This window comes from Mus musculus, chromosome 10 (assembly GCF_000001635.26).
Source record: "Mus musculus strain C57BL/6J chromosome 10, GRCm38.p6 C57BL/6J".
NCBI lineage: Eukaryota > Metazoa > Chordata > Mammalia > Rodentia > Muridae > Mus > Mus musculus.
The window spans coordinates 33,355,661-33,380,273 of NC_000076.6; the positions used below are offsets into that span (position 1 = coordinate 33,355,661).

The 24,613-nt window shown below is 35.3% G+C and overlaps 1 protein-coding gene across 1 annotated transcript in view; it reads left to right on the plus strand.

Moving 5' to 3' along the window:
- The window catches only part of Trdn (triadin), a 393,227-nt gene that overhangs the window by 272,178 nt on the left and 96,436 nt on the right, over window positions 1–24,613 (plus strand). The window contains exon 21 of the mRNA NM_029726.2: window positions 8,318–8,362. Within this exon, the coding sequence (NP_084002.2) occupies window positions 8,318–8,362 (45 nt within the window). The remainder of the gene's footprint in view (window positions 1–8,317; window positions 8,363–24,613) is intronic.

A 24,613-nucleotide genomic window follows, 5' to 3' on the forward strand; every position in this document is an offset into this window, starting at 1 on the left:
TATATGTGAACCAGACATCTTAATGATTTCATTTCCTGTGTTCTCCTGTATGGTTTTCCTATATTACCCATCCATTGCTAGTGTGAAATGCAATTAGATTTGTTATATTTTAATTATTCAGTTGAACAGCGGTGGCTCCCACCATAAAATATGACATAAAAAGAGCAATTAAATATTCTACTTAGAACCAATACTTCCCACAAAATAAAGAATTCCTGAGCTTGGATCCCATCAACTGTGGAATGACTAGATGTGCATGTGTCTATATTCCAAATGCTAGAGAGACAGAAGCAGGAAGATATTTGGGTTTCCACTACCCAGTAGTGCTAACACACCATTCATCTCCTGCATCAGGGAATGATTCTGCTTTAAAAAAATAAAGTGAAGACCTATGGAGAAAGGCAACTTATGTTAACATCTTTTCTGTGTATATGCACCTTCATGCACATGTCACACAACCACATATATATGTACACAAGCATATATCACATGTGTGCATGATTACACATGAATATACACTGGCAGATATATACTACATACATACATACACACATACACACACACACACACAGAGGCACGTGAACGTGCGTGAGATTGTGTGTGTGTGTGTGTGTGTGTGTGTGTGTGTGTGTGTGTGAAGCATCAGCACCATTTTGCTTTGTATCACATTTAGAAAACTTCATTACTGGCTTGATAGACAGTAGATTAATTCCCCCTGGCAAGACTGGAATACTGCATAGAACAGAGACAAAACTTGCTTTAGTCAAAATGACCCATGAAAATCTCAGAGATCAGTATCTTCAGTCTCTACAGATCCTGCCCTTAAGCTCCACCTCAAGTTACTGGGTCCTATTTTTTGTGAATGTTCTTTGAGGCTAGGGCATATACTTGTATTATAATTCAGCCAATCATATGAGAAATTGCTGTACTTATTTCTGGGGGAGTTACAGTTCTTGTTCTTAGACTTTTTTTAAAATACTTCAGCCTAATTACTATGGGAGAGATGATTCTTTCTCAAGTCACACGCAAAAGTCTTTGCATTGTTTAAATATATATCACGAAAGATTAAGTTTTATCTCTATTATGCTTATTATTTTTATTATTTTGTCTGTACATAGTAGAAGTAGTTGATCAACATCATTATGTTTCTTAGACTTAGGATATTGTGTGTGTGTCTGTGTGTGTGTGTGTGTGTGTGTGTGTGTGTGTGTGTCTGTGTGTGTGTGTGTGTCACACAATTTTTTGCTCCTCACAAGTGATATGTCAGAATTATCAAAGGCATTTAATCATGCACATTGTTTTTTTTTTAAGAGAAAAGTATTTTATTTACTTCTTAAATACCTATAAACAAACCTATAAAGGAATTATCCTTTGGCAAGACACTTGTTTGTTCACCATAATACAATTCACAATTTCGCACCTGGCCATTTTGTCCAAGTATTCTCCTCCTTGGCAGGCTTATCTATTAAGCTGAATATTCACTTTAGATTGGGATGCACATCAGAGTCTGAAGCTTCAAGCACAGTGCCTGGGCGGGTCTTCTGCATATGTGTTAAGACTTTGAACTTGTTGTTCATGGGGGGACTCATAACATTGGGCATGGGCATATCTCTGACTCTTTTTCCTCCTCTTGGGATTCGTTTGAACATTTTAAATTAAAGAAAATAAGAAAATAAGTCTATTAATTTTAAGGATTTTTTTAAGTATTCCAAATTTTATTTTATTTTAAATTTTTTATTCTTCTCTCATAGACTACATCTTGACTGCAGCCCCTTCTTCCCTTCCTCCCAGTTCCCTACTCCACCTACCCTCTTTCCTAGACCCATTATTCTTCCATTTCACTTTTTAAAAAGGCAGCCATCACAATGATATCAGTGAGACATGGCATAAAAAAGATATAAAAAGTCTAGAAATAAACCTATCTATCAAGGCTAGAAGAGCCAACCCAGTAGGAGGAAAAGAACTCCATAAACGGGTTTTAAAATATCAGAGAAAGCCCCTGTTCCCACGCTTTGGAGTTCCACAAAAATCCCAATACAACTACAACATGTATGCAGAGAGCCTAGCACAGACAAATGTAGGTTCTATGATTGTCCTGTAAGCATCTTTGAGACCCTGTGAGCCCTGCTTAGGTGATTTTGTGGGCTGTGTTCTGATGTCCTCAGCCCCCTTTCCCGGCTCCTGTGATCCTTCCTCCACCTCTACTGCTGGGTTTCCCAAACTCTGTCTAACATTTGGGTGTGGGTCTCTGCGTCTACCTGCATTGGCTGCTAAGAAGCCTCTCTGATGATTATTGGGCACTTATCTAAGAACATAACAGAATATCATTAAGAATAATTTGGCAAATACAGAAGTGGATGCTCACAGTCATCTATTGGATGGAACACAGGGCCCCCAATGGAGGAGCTAGAGAAAGTACCCAAGGAGCTGAAGGGGTCTGCAACCCTATAGGGGGAACAACAATATGAACTAACCAGTACCCCCAGAGCTCATGTCTCTAGCTTCATATGTAGCAGAAGATGGCCTAGTCAGCCATCATTGGGAAGAGAGGCCCCTTGGTCTTGCAAACTTTATATGCCCCATTATTGGAGAACACCAAGGCCAAGAAGTGGGAGTGGGTGGATAGGGAAGTGGGGGGGGGGGTTAAGGGGATAGGGGACTTTCAGGATAGCATTTGAAATGTAAATGAAGAAAATATCTAATAAAAATTGGAAAAAAGGAAAAAAAAGAAAAAAAGAAGAATTTCATTTACTTTTTATGTTATTTATTTACTTATTTACTTAATTTTTTGTCAGTCATGTTTTGTTCTACTCTGAGCTATCTGGCTCAGGCAATGTCAGGCATATGTCTCAATGTAGACAAATCATTGGTTGACCATTACCCCAAGCTATGAACCACCTTTTCCCCAGCATATCTTTCAGTAAGGACAGGATGTGGGTGGAAGGCTTTGTGACTGGATTAGTGTCCTAGTCCCACCACTGGAAGACTAGCTTGGTTACAGAAGATGGCCTGTTCAGGCTCCATATCCTGCATTAGTAGAAGTTCTAGCTAGGGTTACCCTCATAGGCTTCAGGAAGTTTCCACTAGCTCACTTATTCCAATCTTCTGGCCTATGTTTCTCCCTCTGTCCCTCTCTCCCTTACCCAATTCCTCTGGTTCTCATCTTCACTTACTCCTAGTCTACCCAAGAAATCTACTCAATTTTTCTTTCCTTAGGAGATCCATGCTTCTTCCTTCCTAAACCTCTCCTTTTAATCTAATTTCTTTGAATCTGTGGATTGTAGTTTAATTGAACTTTACTTATCAGATAGTATCAACTTATTTTTTTTTTAATTAGGTATTTTCCTCGTTTACATTTTCAATGCTTTCCCAAAGGTTCCCCATACCCACCCACCCCCAATCCCCTACCCACCCACTCCCCCTTTTTGGCCCTGGCATTCCCCTGTACTGGGGCATATAAAGTTTGCAAGTCCAATGGGCCTCTCTTCCCAGTGATGGCTGACTAGGCCATCTTTTGATACATATGCAGCTAGAAGTGAGTATGCATCATGTTTGTCTGTCTGGGTTGGTGTTGCCTGACACAGGAAGATTTTTTATCTATTTGTATCTCCTTGCCTTCAAATTTCATGATGCCCTTTGTTTTTTTTTTTTTTTTTTTTTTTTTTTTCCTAACTGCTGGATAATACTCAATTTTGTAAATATACCACATTTTTTATATCTTTTTTTTTCAGTTGAGGAACACCTAGGTTGTTTCTAGTTTCTGTCTATTATTAATAAAGCTAGCATGAATATAGCAGAGTTGAGCAAGTGTCTTTCTGATAGGATGGAGTGTCTTTTGGTTATATTCCCAAGAGTGGAATAGCTTGTTTTTGAGGAAGATTGATTCCCATTTTTCCAAGGAACTGCCATATTGATTTCCATAGTGGCTCTATGGATTTGCACTCCAAGCAACAATGGAAAAGTGTTCCTTTTACTCCAAATCCTTGGCACTATGAGTTGATCCTGACAGGTGTAAGAAGGAGTCTCAAAATAGTTTTGGTGTGAATTTCCTTGATGGCTAAATATGTTACGCATTTCTTAAGTTTTCCTCAACTATATGAGATTCCTCTATTGAGAATTCTCTGTTAAAATTTATACCCTATTTTTAATTGAACTGATTTGTTTGTTGATGTCTGGCTTTTTGAGCTCTTTACGTATTTTGGATATTAGTCATCTATAAGATGTGGAATTGGTGAAAATCCTTTTTCATTCTGCACGGTGCCATTTAATAGGATATATATTTTTATCATGTTCATTCCCTCTCCTTCCAGATTTAATCATAAATACATATAACAATTGATAAGTATTTTGTTTTCTTTTACTGAAAATGTTTTATACAATGTATTTTGATTGTCATTTTCTCTTCCCTTACTCTTCTCAGATCTTGCAACTCTCTATTCTATCATTATCAATACATTTTCTGAGAAAAAAAAACAGACATCTAAGGAATAATTAAACTAAACTAAACTACAATAAAATAAAATAAATAAAATAAAATACAAAAAAGAAAAACAAATCAGGATGGGATAAAACCATGAAACAAGGGCCAAACAGGGGAGAAGGGCAATAAACACTTACAGACTCATGGTAGACCACTGAACCATTCGCATCATGGATTATCAGTGTTGTCTCTGATACTAGGAGATTTTTTTTCTTTTCTTTTTTTTTTTTTTTTTTTTTTTTAAGATTTATTTATTTATTTATTATATGTAAATACATTGTAGCTGTCTTCAGACTCTCCAGAAGAGGGGGTCAGATCTTGTTACGGATGGTTGTGAGCCACCATGTGGTTGCTGGGATTTGAACTCTGGACCTTCGGAAGAGCAGTCGGGTGCTCTAACCCACTGAGCCATCTCACCAGACCCAGAGATTTTTTTTCAATCAGCATTATTTATAGCTGAATTGGAGAGCCAGCTACAGATACCATAATGCTTGTTAGAGAAGCTTGTCCCTATAACTCTATTCTTCTAAAGCCATTCACGATGTATCAATCCATATTGTGCAGGAGTTTCTACAGAAAGAGAACCAATTGAAAATATGCATGTCATTAATGGAGATTCACTAGAGTAGGTTATATGGTAGGGACTGGGGAGTTCAACAATGCCATGAAGATATGAGAGACACTGAGAAACTAATAGCTGCCTGGTTTATAATAATGGGTACCTCAGAAATCTCAATTTGCTTCAGAAAGTATGTAAAATTCCTAGGGAGGTCTCTATTAGAAAGTCAAAGAAATTAGAGTTTGAAATCAGTGAAGAATGGAAGTAACAATAGCCACAGTCCCAACTACAAAAATGGATAGACACATTGACCAAGCAAGAAGAATGAGGGAAGAAGGGGACAAATAAAGGAATACAAGAAGTGACAGCTAGAACCAAGAACTAGAGTAATTACCTGCTTTATCACTTAAATATTAAGGCTCAAGATTAGATAATGTGCTGTAATTGCAACAGCATTTATATGAAAAAAATGGGAATGTACACTTGAGAGCCTTGATTAGTTTCCTGGGATTCATAACCCCCTGAACAATTTTTTGACAAAAATCTAAACCATGCCCTTCATTTCTTAGAGCAATTCAGTGCGTAGGAATGGTTACTGTAGAAGTATGGCAGCACTCATTATCCTGTATGGAAGCCAGGTCACACCCCCTCCTTGAGTGGTCCTAACCTAATACTGACTTCAGTTTAATAGGAACAGAAAATAAGATCATAACTTCATTGATATCCCCTGAAAGGCCTGTAAGTTCCCCTTATTCATATCTTTCTGTACATGTGGGATTTGTGAAAGTCAGAAAGCTTAATTTACTTTGAGCTAAATGTTTTCTTCAGTTAAGAGTTCCATTTGGAGGTTAGAGTACAATGTTTGTTTAAAACCTACTTGTTTTTATTTCTAATAAACAGTAACAAACTTTAGGGTATTTTTGAAGTAGATGCATGCAATGATGAAATTCATCACATTTCCTTTGTTTTTGTTTTGATTTTTTCTTATATTATTTAAGTCTTTACTTGGACCTCCTTTCTTCCTCTATCTATTCTTTTCTCCTACTCTTCCTTTCTCCTTTATTTAGAGGAAGTTACCAATGATGTACTTATGCGCCTGATGGCTTCTTCCTAATATTGTTTAATGTGCTCACAACACCCTGCATTTGATTAAGTTGAAAGCCAGACCTCTGGCTTAACTTAATTACACTTAGATGTTTTTGATAGTAACATTGCAGAATATTCAATACATTACATGCTCTCTCAAAAGGAAGTAGCATCTCTCTAGATGGTCTAATGAATAAAAACTTCTGTGTGCAAAATTACTAAAGCCAGTGGGAGATGTGTTTATTCATTTTAAAGTTGAACTTCCCCTTTACAACTCTATGTAGAATAGTGCAAGATTCCGTTATTCAATTCCACAGCAGTTCTTAATCTAGCTGTTGGGATTGCAAGCTAGTACAACCACTCTGGAAATCGGTTTGGCAGTTCCTCAGAAAGTGAGGCATAATACTACCTGGGGACCCAGCAATACCACTCCTGGGCATATATCCAGAATATGCACCAACATGTAATAAGGACACATGTTCCATTATGTTCATAGCAGCCTTGTTCATAATAGCCAGAAGCTGGAAAGAGCCCAGATGTCCCTCTGCAGAGGAATGGATACCAAAAATGTGGCATATTTACACAATGGAGTACTACTCAGCTATTAAAAATAATGAATTTATGAAATTCATAGTAAAATGGATAGATCTGGAGGATACCATCCTGAGTGAGGTAAACCAATCACAAAAGAACACACATGATATGCACTCACTGATAAGTGGATATTAGCCTACAAGCCCAGAAGCTCGTAATACTCAAGATACAATTCACAAATCACAGGACACTCAAGAATAAGGAAGACCATTTTGTGGTTACTTCGATCCATCTTAGAAGTAGGGAACAAAACACCCATGGAAGGAGTTACAGAGACAAAGTGTGGAGCAGAGACTGAAGAAGGCTTACTCACCAGGGGATCCATCCTATGTACAATTACCAAACCCAAACACTGTTGTGGATGTAAACAAGTGCTTGCTGACAGGAGCCTGATATAGCTCTCTTCTGGGAGTCTCTTCCAGTGCCTGACAAATAGGGAAGTGGATGCTCACAGCCATCCATTGGACTGAGCATAAGATCCCCAATGAAGGAGCTAGAGAAAGGACCTAAGGAGCTGAAAGGGTTTGCAACCCTATAGGAGGAGCAACAATATGAACTAATCAGTTCTCCCAGAGATCCCAGGGACTAAACCACCAACCAAAAAGCACACATGGTGGGACACATGGCTCCAGCTACTTATGCAGCAGAGCATGGCCTAATCCTACATTAATAGTGGGAGAGGCTCTTTGTCCTATGAAGGCTCTATGCCCCAGTATGGGGGAATGCCAGGGCCAGGAAGCAGGAGTGGTATGTTGGTGAGCGGGGGAAGGGGTTAGGATATGGGGAGGGTGTTTTTCAGAGGGGAAACCAGGAAAGGTGATAACGTTTGAAATGTAAATAAAGAAAATATCTAATAAAAATATTCTCATGTTGGAAGATAATTTTAATACAAAGTGTTTGTTTCTTTTTTATGAAAAATAAAATCTAGCTGTTGCTCAAATTCTCTGAAGATTCTTTCTTAAATCAGTTACTTCAGCTGCAGGCACTGAGTTCATATGAAAATTTCTGCTTATTTCATATTTAACTCGGTAGACTGCAAATCTTCCACCGAGAGCCATAAATCTTAGAGAAAATTTGAATCAGAGTGTAATGCTTTCACAGATCTCTCTTTGGCTACTTGTGATGTAAAATGGGTTTATTTAATACTTTAATGCATTTCAAGCATAACAACATGGTCCTTTCAGTTGATTAAGACATGCTAAATCTGAATTTTAAGAAGTATCTTAGTGACATTTGTATGACACTAAGTGACTACAGCCATAAGCTGAGTTTAAGTCAATCATAGTCCTGTCAAGTGCTATTCTTTGTAGCTTGTTTATCAAAGCACAGAATAAAGGAATAAAATAGAAAAGAGTGTGGAAGAATTAGCCTCGAGAGTGAAGGGATTTCTGCATTTTGCTTTTGTTCTAATTCCTTAAGATTAGATTTAACCCAGATTTAAATTATGTTATAAAGAGATGAGAAGTATTTTTAAAAGTATTTGAGAATAGCTTGTTTAGAAGCAATATTTGGTATTGAATGCCTCCCCAAATGCTTTTATGTGTAGAATAAACATTTCAGATTGGAACCCTTATTTAAACCTTATCTTTGCTTTGCAGCCCTGCATGGAAAGAAAGAAGAGAAAGCCAAGACAGTCGAGCAAGGTAAAAAAAAAAGTGAAGCAGGTTGACATTATCTTCTTTAGAAAGAAAACTACATGAGGAGGAAAACTGGATTCAGACAGGCAGAAGACAATAACCTTTAAAGCTCTTGCTCCATAGCAAACTCCTTGCATTTTTCTCAGTACAGGGAGGATGGGGGTAACTATCTGACCTTGTTTTACTATTGTGCATCAAGCTTTGAGTATAATTCAGAACAGAAAATCTGTACAAACTGCTTCCTTACATCATCAGACATGCTGAAGAGTGATAAGAAGAAGATGAGCTAGATGACTGGTAGACGCTTTTTTTTTCTGTCTGGCTTTTTTTTTTTCATACCACCTCAGAGATAACAGTCCAATTCAATCCTATTTATGAAAAAATAATTTATATTGCTTTAAAAATAATTTGTTGTATTAAGACACTGGGGCATAAAAGTTATTAGAGTTGCTATGATGACTTTGATGGTTGATTCACCCAAAAGGCCTGAAAATTTATTGTGATACATTGTAAGGTCATGAAAGATTTACACACACACACACACTCACACACACACACACTCACACACACACACACATATATCTCACTATGTATCACTATACCGTAATACCACATTATCTCTCTACAATATGCTTTAAACATGCTCTTGACCACTGTCTTAAATCATTGAAAATGATATTGTGCCTTTTCTTAAAACTCAACTAAATAAAAATATTAAGGATTTGGGAGCTTTGAAAAATGACAATAATATGATAGTTATATCATTAAAGCTTTTGTCCTTATTTTGGTGTCTGGTTACCATCCACAATTTTAAGAGGCAATGCAATATTTCAAGCAGCTCGATCTAAACAAAATGTCTTTGTTAGTGTTTGAAATATAGAGCACAAACACAGCATTGTGTTTTGGCTTGCTCATTTATACAGCTTTCAGAATGTAAATTTCTTAAGCCAAAATGAAGACAATCATTTCCAATCTGCTTTTCTCACTTAGGTATTATGTAGCCCAAATAAAAAGTTATATGTATAAAGAGTGAAACAAACTATAAAGGCCCAAATTGTATATATTCACATTTAGGTCTTTTTTCATAAAAACAATTTTGATAAGTTGTCAAAGCATACTTTAATTCACCAAGCTTCATGATTTTCTGTCTTCTAGACATAAAAATTATTTATCAGAACTTGCTTTGCTTTTTGTTGCTTGTTTGTTTTATTAATCAAGGTCTAAAGCATGCCAGGCAAATAGCGCAAAATTAAGCAACATCCCCACCCTAGCAGGATGTTTTAAATCACTATAACATGTTAAAAGTACACTGGCTAATAATAGAGACAACACAATAAATACAATGGTACCTAACATGATTGACAGGAATACTGACTGTTTATTTCTGAAAGTATCACTTTTATTAACTCATTGATGTTTTCTCAAATGGACAATGGCCCATTAGTTTGTGAACTTATTATTTCAGGTGAATTTTACTATAATTTTCCTAAACTTACATTTTTAATCTTATGAAAACTCGGGTTTTTTGTTTGTTGGCTTATATAAAATGAAGTACAATTATTGTTATAATTTTTATAAAAGATTTTGATTTTAATTGGGACAGTGCACTCTCATATATTAAAGTACAAATATAAAAGAAAATAATATATTTAAATATAATGCTCCTTTGTTGGTATAGCTAACACAAATACTTGATGATTAAAATAGGTATTTTAAGACATGATTAAAGCCAGGATATTCCATGTAAAAACAAAAAACAAAAACAAACCTACTTTGCTCTATGTTTCATGATGGAATTCTAATATTTATTCCTAAGAGGATGTTTTAAGACTCTGTTGTCTTTTCACTTTTATGTGGGTAGGTTTAGCTAGCTTTGGAAATATTCATTATACAAAATGAGTTTATATTTAATTAAATATCATCAGAGATTCATTTTTCACTCATTTAAGTTTTAACTTGTGGAAATCTTTATTGAATACACCATGATTGTTCTAATTCCTATCAGATTTCAATATGCAGTATGGCCTCAATCTATTTGTGCACATTGAACATCTTGATGTAGATGCATCCCAGCTATGCATGAATAAATTAACTCAGCACTACTTTACATTATAGGAAGTACATTATTTGGAAAAGGTAGAATTAATTTCCAGTGAGTCTAATTGAGAAGAAGAGCTTTGATCACTTGAAGGCCTAAGAGCTACAGAACTAAAATAAATGTGATTTTTATTTTAATTTATAGTGGTTTATTTTTATTTTTCTCATGCAGATCTTATGTTGGATACATAATAGATTTGAGAGTTAAGAAAGATTTTGTATATCGCTACATTTAAAAGCCATTTGATTAGGAAACCAATAACAAGGTTATATGTAGTATGGTTCTTACAACATGTTTCCTCCACCTGATATGGCTGTGCTTACGGGGAGAACCAGCATGCCAAAAATAAAAATATCACACATGTTCTGTGTCACTATAATTCTCATGATGTATTTGAAAGAGTGGACTGTAGTTCATTGATGTAATGCTCATTACTGAAAATTACTAGTTTGTTGAATTTAATTTACTGAGATTATATGGTTTTTTGAATGTGTTCTTTTTCAAAATAGACCCACAGTCTTAAATACCACTTCATTCTTTTTCAGAAGGAACAGAGGGATGTGATTTTCTTAGTACTAGTGGAGGGAGGCAAAACACCCACTCTCAGGAAGTGCTGTGATGTACAAGAAGAGACCAATTAACACAATTCTTCTGGGTCTCAGTGATAAGCTTGGAGTATGTTGCTCTGCAACAGGGAAAAAGTGGAAAAAATAGCTATGAAGTAATCATTCACAAGTAGTTATTTATTCACTCACTTGGTCCATGACATTATTGATGTCTTCTTTAGAATTTGTTCTAAGAGCCTATCACTGTGGCCTATAAACAGCAAGTACTCAATTTTACAAAAGGTTAGTTGATTGCAAACACAGAGAAAAATGTCAAGAAAGGAATATTAGCTGACTGAGAATTTAATAACTTGTGCCGAACACAGTGTGAAGCTAAAGGAATGGTCTACAAGTCAAAGTTCTAACACTGAAGGTATGAAATTATTTCAGAAGTTAGATTAAGCCTTTCCCTTATATATTTAAAAGTAGAAATCATCAAGGAAAAGTCCCGTGTGGTGAATGGTATATGGAAAGAATATGGAAATTATAGTTAAGTTTACTAACTGCACATAAGTTAAGTAAGAACTTATTAACAATGTCAAATGGAAGAAAAATTAAATAATTATTTAATTAGGTCAAATGATATGCCATATTCAGGAAAGTATGCCTTATCCTAGCTTTTAGAACATATTTACAAAGTTTGGGAACTACAAAAGGCTAATACTTTTTGCACATGAAAATAATCTGACCAAAAGCTATTAAATGATATATGTTTTATAGTAATACATTGTTATTTTTAGGAGAATTTGTCAAGGAAACCTCCTATTTTTTAATTATAACATTTGATTGAAAACCATACTTTATAATCTTAAATGCTTATGAACAGTTCAATACCTCAAAGATAGTCTAAAAGTGATCACGGAGTTATTAAGCATAGTGTTCTATCCTCTTAGAAAATAAATATGAGAAAAAAAGAAAGAAAATAAATATGAGAAAAAAGAAAGAAAATAAGTATGACTTTACAAACCAATTAATCTGAAACATGACAATTATTTTTAAAAAACATTTGATATCTAATTAGCTAAGAATATGAATTTAAACAAAATTACTCAATTTATGAAGGGTAAAATTGGAGAGTATAGATCAAAACTGTATCAACGTTTTTAGTTTCCTCTAAAAAGAAATTCAGTTTTGCCATAGATTTGGAAACATTGCAACCCTCATGAGTAATCTAATCTGTATATAGTACCTGAAGGATTTCTGTTTTTCTTTGGATTGGATGTGATTCTGAAAATACTGTTACCATATAATTGTAAACGTTTGGAAATTTGTCAGAGCAGATGGAAAACAAGTCCTTTGTATGTGGTACATTACTTTCCTCTATTGCAGTAGACTTCCATTATCTACGCGTGTATATTGTTTTTTAATCTGCTTTGTGAAATTATTGTAGATTTATCCTGTAGTTTTAAGAGATTGTTAAAGATATCTGAGAACAGTGATTTCTGAGACAATCCTCCATATCTTAATAATTGTATTTATATTTCCTGATATGTCAAATTTAACCTTTAAAAATTCAATAGAGTAAAACTAAAGGCCTACTTGATCCAACTTTGTTTAATGATTTGTGTGATGTGTGATTAATTTGCACATGTAGATTAAGTCTTGTTGTTGACCCTCAATAAATTTTAAATGATAAGAACAATATGATTGATTTCTGTGAATTTCACGTGTTTGAAAGCAGTTTGTACCACAATTGTTTAATATTTATTGAGTGCCCACAACAGGCCAGGCACTGGGTAAGGGATGTAAGGGGCAATGGGTGGACTCAAGAGAGAAGCTGGCTTACAAACAACCCCAGAAACGCATGAAAATAAGTCCATCATGACTTTTTAATCATATTTTTAAGTATGTTGATAGAATACTTAGCAATTTTTTATGACTTCTTTTTTTTTAATTAGGTATTTTCCTCGTTTACATTTTCAATGCTATCCCAAAGGTCCCCCATACCCACCCCCCAATCCCCTACCCACCCACTGTGAATACTTAGCATTTTATCATTTTCTCTGCTCATATAAACATTTTACCTCTTATACTTATTTAATACTTATTTGATACTTTTACAATGACATGATTTGTAAGAAATTCCTTTCCAGTTCTTGCTCTCTCACTTTTTCTCCTTTCTACTTCATTACTCCTTTAATAAATAATCAGGTCTAAATTCCATATGTCACAGAATAGCACATCACTCAAAGGAGTTTGTTTCTCACAAAGTGACACTATCTGTCATGCAATGTTTGATGTATGTGACTTTTTTATTGGTATTATCACTACCCAACACTGAAGACAATTTTCCCCCAGGTAATTGCCCACCTGAGTCAATGATTAGGTTTAGAGATTATGATAATGATACTCATTTCTTTCAAAACAAAAAGATATTTCTATACTTATCAGATTTTTCTAGGTCATTTGCCTTGTCTTAACTATGTGAAGCACTATTATGTACATCCAGGAACCTCAGTAACAAAAATATGAGAGGAGATAGTTAGTAGATGGCACTAGATACATTGTTTATCAGGGCAAGAAACACAATTATGAATAAAGCATCAGTCGTACATTGCCTTCATTCTGTTCCATCAGTGGTTCACTAAAGCAGTTTCTTGATAAAATATTTCAGTGTTTTCAGTTCTAAAAGCTATAAACATTCTGTATTAATTGTGTGTCCCTGTACCATTTATCAATCTTACACTTTGACCAAATGTGAAAACTAAAGATTACAAATATGAATCATTTCTTATTGCAAGGTCGAATCTAATTATAAATACGATGCGAAATTTCATGTGACCTCCTAAGTTAATGACAAAATATTTTACATTTCCCTTGACATTAGATAATACACTTTAAAAAAATTAATCAATGCAAAAAGGTAAGTGATTTTGATCATTGTCTACCCCCAAACCTCAGGGTCAGGATCAGGTGCATCACAGGTGAAGGTTTCGTTTTCATTTTTCACCACAAATATCTATTTTCCCTCAAATATCATTTTGATAACCATTGGTAAAGTTTGGCACATAAGTATTGAGTATTTCACATCGATAACTGAAGATTAAAGGATTCAGGTGCACATAGAAAATTTAGCCTTGCATATTCTTTGCCTTTATACAGTGAGTGGTATGGAAGGCTGAAGAAATCGACTGTAGGCTTTACCATAAAGAACAGCAAATAAATGCTACTTTATGGTCTCAAGAGCAGTATCCAACTGCTTCTTATGTTTTCTTTTCTATGAAAAATCTATTTCTTTCATGCCAATAAATTGAACCCATATATTGCTTATATTCTTTGAACAGAAAATATGGCACAATGACTGCCCTATAAAGTTGATTGGTTAGGCAAAGGTAAATCTTTGATTTTTTTAACATATTCTCTTAATTCTTTTATGTACATATTGGTTTGCTACTAAAGACTTAAGTATAACAAAAAGAAATAAATTTCCATACACCATATTTTTGCCTTTAGCTTATATGACTTACCTTTGTATAAATTTGTAGATCACTAGCATAATCTTCTAGAATCAATGTTTAGAAGACATCTGAAATTTTCAACTCTTCTACTTTATCACACTAAAGGAAATTACATATTTTTTAAAACAATATTTTATTTTTTTCTTAGTGAATATTTAAAAAATTATTTTCTTTCTTTAGATTTCAAATGTTATCCCCTTTCCTAGTTTCCCCTCCAAAAATTCCCTATTCTCTCCCCACTCCCCCTACTCCCCAACCCACCCACTCCTGCTTCCTGGCCCAGGCATTCCCCTATACTGGGGCATAGAGCCTTCACAGTACCAAAGGCCTTGCCTCCCACTGATGACCAATAAGGTTATCCTCTACTGCATATGCAGCTAGAGACAAGAGTTCCTCCATGTGTTTTCGTTGATTGGTGGTTTAGTTCCACGGAGCTCTGGGGTTACTGGATATTTCATATTGTTGTTTCTCCTCTGGGGCTGCAAACCCCTTCAGCTCCTTGGGTACTTACTCTAGCTCCTTCATTGAGAACCCTGTGCTCCATCTAGTGGATGACTGTGACCATCCAATTCTGTATTAGTCAAGCACTGGCAGAGCCTATTAGGAGACAGCTATATCAGGCTCCTGTTATCAAGCTCTTGTTGGCCTCTGCAATAGTGTGTCTGGGTTTGGTGGTTGTTTATAGGATGGATCTCCAGGTGGGGCAGCTAGTGGATGTTCATACCTTCAGTCTATACTATGAACTTTGTCTCTGTAACTCCTTCCAAGGATACTTTGCTTCCCATTCTAAGAAGGATTCTGAGCTTCTGGGCTAATATCTGCTTATCAGTGAGTACATATCATGTGTATTCTTTTGTGATTGGGTTACCTCACTCAGGATGATATCCTCCAGATCCATCCATTTGTCTAAGAATTTCATGAATTAATTGTTTTTAATAACTGAGTAGTACTCCATTGTGTAAATGTACCACATTTTTTGTATCCATTCCTCTGTTGAGGGGCATCTGGGTTCTTTCCAGCTTCTGGCTATTATAAATAAAGCTGCTATGGACATAGTGGAGCATGTGTCCTTATTACAAGTTGGAATATCTTCTAGGTATATGCCCAGGAGTTACCATATCTTCCAGTAGAACTATGTCCAATTTTCTGAGGAACTGCCAAACTGATTTTTAGAGAGTTTGTACCAGCTTGCAATCCCACCAGCAGTGGAGGAGTGTTTCTCTTTCTCCACATCCTCACCAACATCTGTTGTCATCTGAGTTTTTGATCTTAGCTATTCTGACTGGTGTGAGGTAGAATCTCAGGGTTGTTTTGATTTGCATTTCCCTGATGATTAAGGATATTGAACATTTTTTACATGCTTCTCAGCCACTCGGTGTTCCTCAGTTTAGAATTCTTTGTTTAGCTCTGTACCACATTTTTAATAGGGTTATTTGGTTTTCTGGAGTCAAACTTCTTGAGTTCTTTATATATATTGGATATCAGCCCCCTATCGGATTTAGGATTGGTAAAGATCTTTTCCCAATCTGTTATTTAGTGTTTTCTCCTATAGACAGTGTCCTTTGCCTTACAGAAGCCTTGCAATTTTATGAGGTCCCATTTGACGATTCTTGATCTTACGGCATAAGCCATTGCTGTTCTGATCTGGAATTTCTCCCCTGTAGCAATATCCTTGAGTCTCTTCCCCACTATTTCCTCTATAAGTTTCAGTGTCCCTGGTTTTATGTGGAGTTCCTTGATCCACTTACACTTGAGCTTTGTACAAGGAGATAAGAATGCTCAATTCACATTCTTCTTCGGGGTAACCAACAGTTGAGCCAGCACCATTTGTTGAAAATGCTGTCTTTTTTTTCCATTGAATGGTTTTAGCTCCTTTGTCAAAGATCAAGTGACCATAGGTGTGTGGGTTCATTTCTGGGTCTTCAATTCTATTCCATTGATCTACCTGTCTGTCACTGTACCACTACCATGCAGTTTTTAATCACAATTTCTCTGTAGTACAACTTGAGTTTGGGGATGGTGATTCTATCACAAATTCTTTTATTGTTGAGAATAGTATTAGGGAAATAACACCCTTTAAAACGGTGTGACTTTAACTAAAGAAGTAAAGTATCTGTATGATAAGAACTTCAAACCTGAAGAAAGAAATTGAAGATCTCAGAAGACTGAAAAATCTCCCATACTCATAGATTGGCAGGATTAATTATAGTAAAAATCTTGCTGAAAGCAATCTATAGATTCAATGCAATCCCCATAAAAACTCTAACTCAATTCTTCACAGAGTTGTGGCAATTTGCAAATTCATCTGGAATAACGAAATTACACATTTTAAGGTATGTCAAGGACTAGTATGATTCCTAGCATAAAAAATGTATTCTTACTTTACTTTTGGGTAGACTGATAGACTAAGGTTGTTAGAGATTTCTTGAAATGTTTAGAATCAATTCACAGTTTCCTGTGCAAGCTTGTATTGGCAAAATCTTGCTCAAAGGAAAGGTTTTTAGCATTATAGTTTGAAACTTTTGATTTTATTCATTTGATTTTTAATTGAAATAAAGGATAATTAGTCGCCAACAGCTTTATATTCTCATCAAAAGCTCTGAAAATAATATTTATGGAGAAAAATTACTGAACTAGAACTTTTGATTTATGGATTATAAGAAAAAAATTATGGAATTTTTTGATAGTTGTAAAATACTAATTCAATATAAAGCTACCTCAAAATGAAATTGTCATTAGCCTATTCTTATTAGTCACTTCTTTTGTGACATTGGGTAGTCTTATTCTAGCTACTTTTATAGATCAATTATTTTATTAATCATCTCATGAATTCTCATTTCATTTTATGAGAAAGCTATGACATTATATAATTCTCAATTTAAAGACAAATATCCTATATCTAAATCATTCATATTTTCCATAAATGCCAAAGAATATCCTGAATTATTGATCCAAGAACAGTCTACGGGAAATACAAGTATCAAAGTCAGATTCAGATTCCAAAATAAAAATAGTTTAAAAATATTGTAAGGCCTGCAAGATGGCTTTGTGGATAAAGGGGATTTCTATGAAAGCTTGAAGACCTGAGTTTTACCCCCTCAACCTGTGTAAAGATGGAAAAAGGCTTTCTACTTCCAAAAGTTATCTTCTTGCTTAGGCACACAAAGCATGGTATAGAAATCCACATAAAAATGGACACCTCATCATATGAAGGTCATATATATATATTGGAAAAAAGAGAATCCTCAATGCTGGTCAACCTGAATGGTGCTTGTAGAAGAATCTAACTAACTACATTCATACTTATCACACTGAATAGAAATGAACTCCAAATGGATAAATGGCAATTCTGGAAATAATCTGATCAAAATCCTAATATCTAAAATATTTGGGTATATTTCACTTATAATTAATTTCAAAGGAAAACAAAAAAAAAAACATACTAGTAGATATTGAATAAAGTAAATGAAATTCCTGAAAACACAAATTCAAGCATGAGGTTCTGTTATAATGACATAAGTTGTATTGCACATATCATACTCATTATATAAAAAATAAAATAATAAAGAATGCCAAAAAAAATATTGTCTCTGGAGGAAGAAGGCTGTAAGCAATGTAACCATTATTAGGTAACTACTTATGCAAGAATGTAATAATGAATTACTACTAGTTTGTCAGTTTGTACCACATTCTTTCATCAAAATTGTATTGAATTAATATTATGAACAGAAGGAAGATTGGAATATGATTGTATACATAACTGAGCCAAAAAGTTCTGCCAGGACACTCCTACAGCAAATAAATTCAGCAAGGTTCTGGATACAAAACAAACTAATAAATATCAGTAGCCCTCCTATATACAAATGACAAACATTCTCAAACGAAAATCGGGGGGTGGGGGGAAGCCAGGTGTCTTAGGAGGCAGAGGCAGGCAGATTTCTGAGTTCAAGGTCAGGCTGGTCTACAGAATGAGTTCCAGGACAGCCAGGGCTATACAGAGAAACCCTGTCTCGAAAAAAACCAAAACAAAGCAAAACAAAAACAAACAAAAAAAAAACCAAAAAAACAAAAAAACCCAAAACAAACAAAAAAAGAAAATCAGGGAAATAACACCTTTCACAATAGCCTTGAATAATATAAAGTTTCTTGGGAGTATCTCTAAACAAACAAGTAAAAGACTTGTATGATGAAAACACTTCAAGTCTCTGTGAAATAAATGAAAGAAGATATCTGCAGATAGAAGGATCTCAAGTCCTCAAATTGTCATCATACCAGAAGCAATCTACAGTTTCATTGAAATTCTTATTAAAATTCTAACAAAATTTTCACAAATCATGGAAATTTTTAGGTTCACATGAAAACACAAAAACCCCATATACCTAAAACAATACTGAATAATAAAAGAACTATGGGAGGCATTACCATCTCTAATTTCAAATTACACTAAAAAGCATGCTTTAAAAAAGGTGTAATAGCAGGAAATCAGACACACTGATAAGTGGAACTGAATGCAAGACCCAGATGGAAATCCATATACCAATGGACACCTCATTTTTCATATGAAGGCCATATACATTCTGGAAGGAAGGAGTATATTCAATGAATAATGATGGCCAACCTGGATGGTTGCATATAAATGAACTCTAAATGGATAAAAGACATAAATCCATATACACTCAATCTAATAGATGAAAAAAATGGGAACAAGCTTTGAGCTCACTGGCACAGAAGAACAGAACTTTTTTTTTTAAATTTTTTTAGCAGAATAGGTTTGCATAGATACTAAGATAATCAATTATTAAATAGACCTCGTGAAACTTAGAAGAATCCACATGGCAAAGGATGTATCAATTGGACAAAGCAGCAGTCTAGAAAATGGAAAATGATTTTCACCAAATACACATCTGATAGTAGGTAACATCCAAAACATATAAAGCACACAAGAAGCTACATTTAAAGAAAGTAGCCCTATTATAAAATGAAGAACAACTCTAAACAAAATTCTCAATAGAGGAAACTTAAAATATCTAAGAAACACTTTTTAAAATGGTCTTGTGAAGATTCCATGCCCCAGTATAGGATAATGCCAGCCAGTGGGAGTGGGTGGGTGGGGAGCAGGGGAGGGGGGAGGGTATAGGGGAATTTCAGAGAGGAAACTAAGAAAGGGGATAGCATTTAAAATGTAAACCAAGAAACATTGCTGGAGACTTACCCCTTTTTTGGGTCTCCTATCTTCATGGAACGGGTCTCTAGTTTCAGGTGGGCAAGGAATCAGCGAATGACAACCAAATACTACATGAGAGAACGTGTTGAATTTGAGTGTAATTTTTCAAATCGAGCATCAAATTTTTTATACAGAAGAGTAACAAGAAACAAGGAGAGACTCATCAGCTGAGTTACAGTGACACAATACAAAAGGAATGTAAACATCAAAAGATGGCTGGGGCCAGGTCCTATTTACCACTAAGTAAATGCTAGTCTATTGTTAAGCCCACCACCAGGGGTTCTTAGTAAATGCCTGATTTATGCTGTTTCTTTGGGCCTAGGGAAGAAATCTGTCCCAGGGGGATTCCCTAACTCTTTTATGGTAAACCTACCCATTCACTAGGCCATTGTGTATTCCTTTGTTTGGGTGAGACTGGCTACTGTCCTAAGTACTCACTCTGCAGACTAGCCCTGAGATATTCTAGCTCAGTTCTTTGTAATGCCTAATTAGTTTCACTGTCTCTACTAGAAGTAAATTTGAATGTTACTGAATAGGCAACATTCTTACTGAATTCCTACTGAATTCCAAGCTCATGAGCTTCAAGGATTTTCTAGTACATTGAACACTGGTGGACCCTTACCTATGTCAGAATTCTTTCTTTGAAGGCATTTATAATAAAACAATACTGAAAGAGAGCATGTGGATCCATATACCAGAGTAACGTGGGGATAGGGTATGAGTATATGGGTTATGAGAATGCCAAGGTTCCAGGAGGTTGAGTTTCCTTGAAACTCTTTGCCTGGTGAGTGCTTCCAGGCCTCTCGACCTGTCAAACAGACTTCACTGGAGTGGATGTAGCAAAACATCTAATTAAAAAAAGAGTAAAACAATGGTCAACTTCTATTTTCTCAGGGAAAAGCAAATCAAAAGCACTTTGAATATTCATCTCACATAATGAGAATGGCTAAAATTAACAAAAAACAGTGACAGCTCATTCTGGATAGAATGTGGTATAAGAGGAACACTCATCCTTTGCTGGTGGGAGTGCAAAGTTGTACACCACACCCACTATGAAAATTAGTATGGTGATTCCTCAGAAAGATGGGAATTAATCTACCTCAAGATTCACCTATACGACTCTTGTGGTAGCTGCTTCATCCTACCATAGAGACACTTGTACAACCATGTTGATTGCTGCTCTATTCACAATAACCAGAATTTGCAAATAAGCTAGATGTCACTCAACAGAGGAATGAATAAAAAAATAATATATTTGCACAATTGAGTATTGCTAAAAAAATTACATCATGAAATCTGTAGGCAAATGGATGGAACCAGATGGAAAACTTCCAGAGTGAGGTATACCAGACTCGAAAAGATGAATGTCATATGCATTCACTTATGTGAAGATAATGGCTGCCAATTTAATAATATTCAATCTACAATCTGTAGAATAACAGGATAGATATAGAGAAAGAAAGTAAAGGGAACAGATAGGAAAATAAAACAGATAATTATGGATGAACGGAGACTAGACTAGGAGGATCAAATGGGGAGGATATGAGTTGTATGGAATACAGGGAGAGACAGCTAAAAGGTATCTATTGAGGGGTAGTGTGGAGGCTTAATTCATTAGAAGCTTTCTAAAATATATACACATGAAGCAAATATAAATGCGATCACCAAATAATGGAGGAGAATGATTCTCAACTGGACATTTCTTGTCACCAAATGAAACTTCCAGTACTGGGATTGGGTTACATCTAATTAAGTTGTTGGCCAAAGAGTCTCAACATGAATCCCCCAAACTCAGAATGTTGCCAAGTTTATAGATTGCTCTATACAAACTGAAAGTGCTCATTGTTTAAGATAATACCCAGACAACTCATTAAGCATAAAGATGTTGAGGTGATGCCTACATAAATCTCTATCTCCTACTTCCCATTGTCTTTGGTACTGAAGATGCTTTTAAAAGAGAAGTGTAAATATCAAGCCACCCACAAATACTTTATCTACAACAGTGTACTGCCTACAAGATATGCTGGGGAAATGGTGGCACATTGTTATTGGGAGTAACCAACCAATAACTAATTTGACTCGAGGCTCACCCTAAGAGATGGAAACCATTCCTGCCACTGCTTAGGTGAACAAGAACCTGAGACTATATAGCCCAGGGTCATATGGTAAAACCAAATAAGTCTGGTCCAAAATAGAAAGAAAGAAAGAAAGAAAGAAAGAAAGAAAGAAAGAAAGAAAGAAAGAAAGAAAGAAAGAAAGGAAAGAAAGGAAAGAAAAGAAAGGAAAGAAAGAAAAGAAAGAAAAAATGCAGTGATAAAATGACTCCTAATGATATTCACATGGATCAGTTTTTAATTCACCCATCATCAAAAAAGCTTCCTTCTGCAGCAGATAGAAACAAATACAGAGATCCACAGACAGACATTAGGCATAAAGTAAGAGACCTTCGAAGGCTCAGTCCTAAATGAGACATATCCATCAAATTCCTCCTTACAGAGTTCAAGGAAAGACCCTGAAGAGTTTAAGAACCAGGAGGAATGGAAGACACCAATACAACAAGAAAAATCAACATAAGCAAAATTTATGTGAACACACAGACTGAGGAAGTTTGCACGGGGCCTGTGTGGGTCTGCAGCAGGTCATTGGCACATAGATTATGACTTACAATTTAATGTTTTTAAAAGGTGCTATTGAGTAGGTCTCTGATTCTTGTATCTTTTATTAGGCTTTCTTTATTTTGCTGGTTTATTCTGTCCATCTTCAGTGTAATATTGTTTGTTTTACATTTTATTTTGTTATATTTATTAGTATTATTTTTAGAAGTCTGTTATTTTCTAATGAAAGAAAGAGAAAAAGAGTGGATCCAGATGGAAGGAGAAATGGGAAAGAACTGAGAAGAGTATGGAAAGAAAACACCATAATCGGGGCTGGTGAGATGGCTCAGTGGGTAAGGGCACCCGACTGCTCTTCCGAAGGTCTGAAGTTCAAATCCCAGCAACCACATGGTGGCTCACAACCACCCGTAATGAGATCTGGTGCCCTCTTCTGGTGTATCTGAAGACAACTACAGTGTACTTACATATAATAAATAAATAAATCTTTAAAAAAAAAAAAAAAAAAAAAGAGCACCTGCTGCTCTGGCAAAGGATGAAAAAAAAAAAAAAAAAAAGAAAACACCATAATCATTATATATTAGGTGAGATAAGAAGCCATTATCAAAAACAGGAAGAAAACACAAGAAAAGAATACTATGAGAAAGTATATAATATCTATTAGTTCTCTTTATGAAAGCAGATGAGAAATAAAGGTAAATTATGGATATATTTAATTAGAAATAGTGTAGGACATTAAAAAGTTACATGTGCCAACACACTGTGAAACAATATATGTTGACTGGCTGATTAATTGATTGATTGATTGATTGATTGGATTGAATAATAAATGATTGACTTGTTTCTTTGGATTTTTTTGACCATTTCTTACCCTTGATGCTGTCTTGTCCAACCCTGATTTGACAGTTTTTATTTCTATTTTTTAAAAGTTGGGGAAGGAATGAAAGAAGGAAGGAAGGAAGGAAGGAAGGAAGGAAGGAAGGAAGGAAGAAAGGAAGGAAAACCTAGACACTAAGGGAACAGTTAACAACTGAACTATCAGTTATATCTACTAAGAGAAGAAAAATCAGTTCTTTCCAATAGAGATATGAGGTATGCATGTGTATATAAACTGCTACAGTACAGATCTCATGAACAGGAGTGCCGCAGACCCTCTGGCCCCCCTTTGTCTGCGTGAAACAAGTCTCTTGAGCAGGTGGACAAAGAGTCGGATGAATTTGACAAACAGACATACACAGGAGAGGTTGTGCAGAATCTGAATGTAATCTTCTGATCGAGCTTTAGACTAATTATATTACAGCGAATATCATAAATTGTAAATCATAACAGGCAAGGTATATTGAAGTTTTCCAGATGCAAGAGGAGTGACTTCAAAAGGAACCAGATAAATGTTTACACTAGAGATTAGCGCCTCTGCCTCGGATCAGCCCTGTGCCAAGCAAGAGTTTTACACTTTAGTGTTAATAGCACCAGGGGGTTATTAACTCTTGACAAGCTTCAAGAATAATGTAGTGTCACTGACACCGAAATTCTCTAGGCCTTGTTAAATTTTATCCTGTCTGGAGAATCCTCATTATTAGGATAGTATATAAACTCACTCTTGGTATGGAATGTAGTCTGTAATAAAATTTTTATCTCAGTGAGAATTTTAGTCTCTTACTGTAGACAACTGAGTTAATGGCTTTGATTTATTGCAGTGCTTAATTAGTTACTGAATAGGTTAAGCTCCTTGCTGCTATCTGGGATCTTGGAACACTGGGAGAGGCTTTAGCTAATTCAGGATACAATCTTAAAAGGCATTTACAATAAGGTAATACTAAATAGAGAGCACGTGGATCCATACACTAGACTAACGCGGGAGTAGAAAATTGATTTTGTGGTTTATATAGATTAGGAAGAGAGTGCCAGACTCCAGGAAGAGAGTTTCCTTGGAACTCTTTGCTTCACGAGCCAGCTTCCCAGCTTTCGCTTTGTCAAACTGACTGAACCAAAGTACGTGGCACAGGAGTAGTTGACCATCAAATGAGGTTGTTCACAAATTTTGTGTGTACTTCTATTTGGGTACATTTTGTTGTTTGTTTGTTTGTTTGTTTGTTTGTTTGTTTTTCTGGGTATAGTTTTATTTTACTAGTTTTGGGAGTTTCTACGGTTGTTATGTTTTTTTGTTTGGTTGGTCTTTTAGAAAAAAAAATTATGTGGGTAGGGAAGGGAAGAGGGTCTGGAAGAACAAGGGGACAGGAAAATATAATAAAATATATGT